The sequence below is a fragment of the Elaeis guineensis genome, chromosome 8 (assembly GCF_000442705.2).
Source record: "Elaeis guineensis isolate ETL-2024a chromosome 8, EG11, whole genome shotgun sequence".
NCBI lineage: Eukaryota > Viridiplantae > Streptophyta > Magnoliopsida > Arecales > Arecaceae > Elaeis > Elaeis guineensis.
Window position 1 is genome coordinate 53,163,375 of NC_026000.2, and position 4,654 is coordinate 53,168,028.

Below are 4,654 nucleotides of genomic sequence, written 5' to 3' on the forward strand. Positions count from 1 at the left end.
TCCATACCTGACCCATTGCCATCCCTAAGAATGGATGTAAAACCAAAAATAAAACCTAAACCAGTTGGAGGAGCATATAACTTTCATTCTGTCTTAGAAAGCCCTTGAATGCCTTCGCCTTAATAGTTCTTACCACCTACAAATTTTTTGAAAGGGACCCAATCCATTGGGTCATGTAGATCTTAATAGAATAATAACATGTTGCAAATGGTCAATGTTGTGAGAATTTAACTATAAATCAATTTGTTCAAAATTGATGTCATGCTGAGTATTGTTGATAGAACCAAAACATAGTTTAATTTGCAAAGGTCCACTAAAAGTAGTCTATGACAAAATAATAGAGCCATTATAGAGGAATCAGCATAGTTACTAATGTTCTTGATTAATGCTAATTGAGAATGCACATAAAATCTAAAATATGTCAAGGGTATTTCTTGATATTATATGATTAGCAATATTAAATTACCGTAGCATAGCAAAAAGATTACTTGTGAATATTTAAAGATTTCTAATCACTAGATCATGGCCAATCAAATGCAGTAATCTTAAACTATTGGGGATCAGATCATTGTAGTATTAGGATCATCAATGATCTTAAAGGGCCGTGATAATCCCATTTGGGTTATCAAATAACCCCCTCTATGTCTTTGGTGGTATATATGGCTACCCATGTTCGACCTGCATCAACCTAGCTATTGTTGCAATGGTATAAGTGGTAGCTCATTTGATCTACCAAAAAAAAAAGAACTTTCTGGCACAACAGAGGGATTCCTTCACGAAATCTACCCTACCTTCATAAATCTTTCTTTACTTACTCTCTTATCAACCCATTTTTATAATTTAAACATTTACTAGTGTTGCATCTTGTTGATTATCCACCAATCAATATTAGTAAATAATTTAGTCATAGATTTATATGTTGCTATCATGTTGCCTTCTGTACCAAGAAACACCTTCCCTAAACTATCAAACTCTCAAAAAATGATACTGGATATAACAATGTCCAAGTGATTAGATGATAACAACCAAACAAGAACTCATGTGCCAGTCTTTTAATTTAGAGATAAATTATAATCATAGATTTACAAGTACCAATACATAGAAATGAACAGATGACTCTATAGTTTAGATAATTTAAATGAGCAAGGGTCCAAGATGTAAATTAATATTGTTACATGAATACATTGGTAAAATAAGAGGAAAAAATTCTCTTGAACTAGTCATTTGGAAAAGGGTGATACAAAAGAACCTAGTAAGATTTTGCAAAAATTGCAACTTCATCTGCTGGATTACCGGTCATGAAGCATGTCTTCTTCCCCAGGGGCTGCTCAAACGGAAAGCATCTTATCGTGGCACCTGTCTCTTCTTTCACCTTCAACTCCTCGTTATCACTAAAATTTAGAAGGAATTATAGCTTGGTTATGAGACTTTTTTTTTTCCAATTTCAGTATGGAGAAAGGAAAATTTTGATAACTTCAGTTTCTTACCCAGCTGACCATGGACCCCTTGCCCATTTTCCTTGACCAATTACAGCCTTGAGCTCCTCATACGAGTTCACATCCACAATGTTACTGTATGTACATATCTTTCCAAATCAGCGAAAAACCAAAACAGGCTGCCTTTAATAAACAACAAACAGGAATGAAGTTGAGAGTTCTCAATTGATTTTCCCATTGTTGTAATTGATGCACAGAACCCTTCATTATGTGCACTCACGTACACACACACAAAAGAAACGACAAAAAAAAACAGAACAAGGATTGCAGACAATATGATGAATTCTCTTTTTTTGTACTAATGGATCAATGTCTATCAAGTTTTACCCAAAAAAAAAATCCAATGAACTAAAAGATTAGATACAACATTCATTTATATATGCACCTAATATCATTTAGTTTACATATATGATCAACATCTTGTGTCACACTGCATTCATCATCCTAGAAGGCGCCAGTTAAAAATTGTTGCACCAGAATAGATAAACATCAGATGGGTTTTAAAATTGCTGGAAAATAAAAAGTATGACACTTTATTCATCAAATAAGAATGAACAACATACATTTCATAGAGAGAACTGGATTTGCACATGTACCATTCTACCGTTCTTTACCACTGGTGGCATATAAGTTGCATAAAACTTCTGATTCAAGCAAGTCAACGTAGGTAATGGATGTTAGAATATTAAGATTTACCCATCACGGAATGATATAGCCCTCTGTAGAAGCGATGCCTGTATGTCCTCTAACCTGCTCTTCACATGAGATTCCAATTTTGAAGGCTCCATGGATATCCCAAAATCCTTACCAGGCTTTCCTGGGATGTCTCTCCTACATACAACCACACTCCTGTTACCAATATCACGAGGTCCAACTTCTATCCTCAAAGGGACACCCTGCAGAACAACAGTACATTCTCATGAAACTGATGGAACAAAATGTTAGTAGCTCTTTTGTTATGGGTTTGCCCAAAAAATTTTAGTGAAGGTTAACTTGAATCTTATAATATTCTAGAAAAGACAGTCTGATGAGGCTGAAATTATCTTTTGGTTCAGAGCTGAGTTCTTGGCATAAGACTCGTGTGCATTGAAGCTCAACTTTTCATCAATGGCCCATTTTCACTAGTTTGCAGACGTATCCAGTTAACAGGAAGAGTTCCAGTAATGTTTAGAGTCTTCATTACCAAGTCATTAGCATCACTGTAGCAAGCAAATGTTCTCACAACTGTAGCAGTATCTTGTTTAGGAGCTTTGTGACCTTTTTATGTTTTAATTCATGGCCAGAATTTCTTTTAATTCAAGGGTCAAGATTTTTTTTTTTTTTACGTTGTTAGGGTTTTCACTCTATATAGAGGCTGTAATCTTCTCCTACGGAGATGGTTTTTAAGACTGATTTCATTAAAACAAAGAAGAAAGCCAAGGTTTGGTTGTTGTCAGCTCCCCTTGTTTTGTTCTTTCCCCAAATTTCACTTCTCTTCTACATTCTGCTTTTCTTCCTATTATTCTATCTTATGCTATCTATTTCTCCAGTTAACAAGTAAGCTCTAATCTGATTACATTTGGATTTATTATCATTTTATTTTGCACAACTTCGATTCCTTAAGATCACTAGATGCCTTGTCACCCATTATTAACCCAACAGAATGCTTCAAAAGTTCTTCCCAAAGCCCTAATCCTTCGCTTCAAAGTCCAAGATCACATAAGCAGCTCTAGTGCCCACTATTCGACTCCCACATCATAACCATTACAACAACACTTGATGATACTGGGAAATAGGTACGCTAGAACATTATAAGATGACAGAAAACAACTACTCAGAAGAGTCTGGTGATTGAATCTTGCTTCCCTTCTACCTCACAAACCTAGCTTTCACATTTGGCAACCTATATGACAATAGGATCAAGGTGCCAACTAACCTGCAACTAGTGTAGTTTAGTGCATGAACCAGGGACTTGGGATCAAGTCCTGCCTTTTTTAGGGATGAGAGGTCATGGGGGCGATCACATCTTTCAGTTGGCCCATTAACAAATAACAACAACAATACATGCACCCATTTAATTTTCATTAAATCTTTAAAAAATGCAAAACCCATCCAAACTGAAGATTAACTCCATTGATCATGATCTGCAATACCAAGTTCTTAGAGAAAAGAATTTTTTTCATATCGCATCTAGAATTTTGTCGATATTATATAAAAACCCTCCCTTATCCCTAGTTACAAATTGACAGAGAAAAAATTGATATAATTTACAAACAACCCCTTTTTGTTAGCCCTCCAGCACCCATAGTAACCAGTTGCTGGTTATGTTAATCAGAGATTGTAAATGACCATTATATCCTATGTTAACATCAACTAGAGTTCACAATCTAACTCTTTTCCTACTAGAAGACTCCATCTTCTTTGGTGCTGTTGTCGGCTCTGCCTGTCTCGAAGCTCTGCCAAGCCGTGACTGTCATTCCATCCAACAACTACCCATGCCCACTGAGTCACCTCACCCACAACTCCATGAAATCTGAGAACAATGAATGTGTCACTATTTTGGTTCTCTATGGTCCATTTCCTTTAAAGGTAACGGACAATGAGATAACACCTTTAAAGCTCAGGACCTATTTGGCTACCTACAACTAGGTGTAAGTTAAACTGAATTGCAGGAGTGGGCAGAAATCGGTTACATTTAAGTAAATTGGGGCCCATATAAGTGGGAACAAAAAGGGCCTTTGTTACTGCATTTTGTCCTACAGTTGAATTGGCCATACAACAATACACTGGGGTGTAAAAGGTAAGCAGTATGGTCACCACCTCCCACTGGAAAGATAACTTCTCAAGCAACAGCCTCACTGGCCCCTCCAACCATCATCCCCATTAACGAAGCCCCTCCAACCATCATCCCCATCAACGAAGCTTCACCCACCACTCGAGGTTTTGCTTCCTTGACCTTAGCTTTTGCTCATCCCTCCTCTCCTCCCCACCTTTCTTTTTATCATTCTACTTTATCCTCTTGCTAATCCATCCTCAACCCCGGCCTTCATCGGGAGACTGTTGCACTCCTTTGCCTCATGCTAGCTCCTTGGTTTTAGGGCTAAACCCCCAAACCCTCAAAGCTAGGCTGTAAACCCTAATGGCATCCTTATTTCGCTCATCACGGACTTCTTCCTCCA

At 37.1% G+C, this 4,654-nt stretch overlaps 1 protein-coding gene across 1 annotated transcript; it reads right to left on the reverse strand.

The window, feature by feature from the left end:
* Positions 1–1,040: 1,040 nt before the first annotated feature.
* On the reverse strand, positions 1,041–2,416 carry LOC140851135 (proline--tRNA ligase, chloroplastic/mitochondrial-like). Its single transcript, XM_073242688.1, has 3 exons — positions 2,193–2,416; positions 1,488–1,571; positions 1,041–1,391 (listed from the first exon to the last, which is right to left on the reverse strand). The coding sequence occupies exons 1-3, from the start codon at positions 2,282–2,284 to the stop codon at positions 1,250–1,252; spliced, it is 318 nt and encodes a 105-aa protein (XP_073098789.1). The 5' UTR covers positions 2,285–2,416; the 3' UTR covers positions 1,041–1,249.
* Between the last annotated feature and the right edge of the window lie 2,238 nt (positions 2,417–4,654).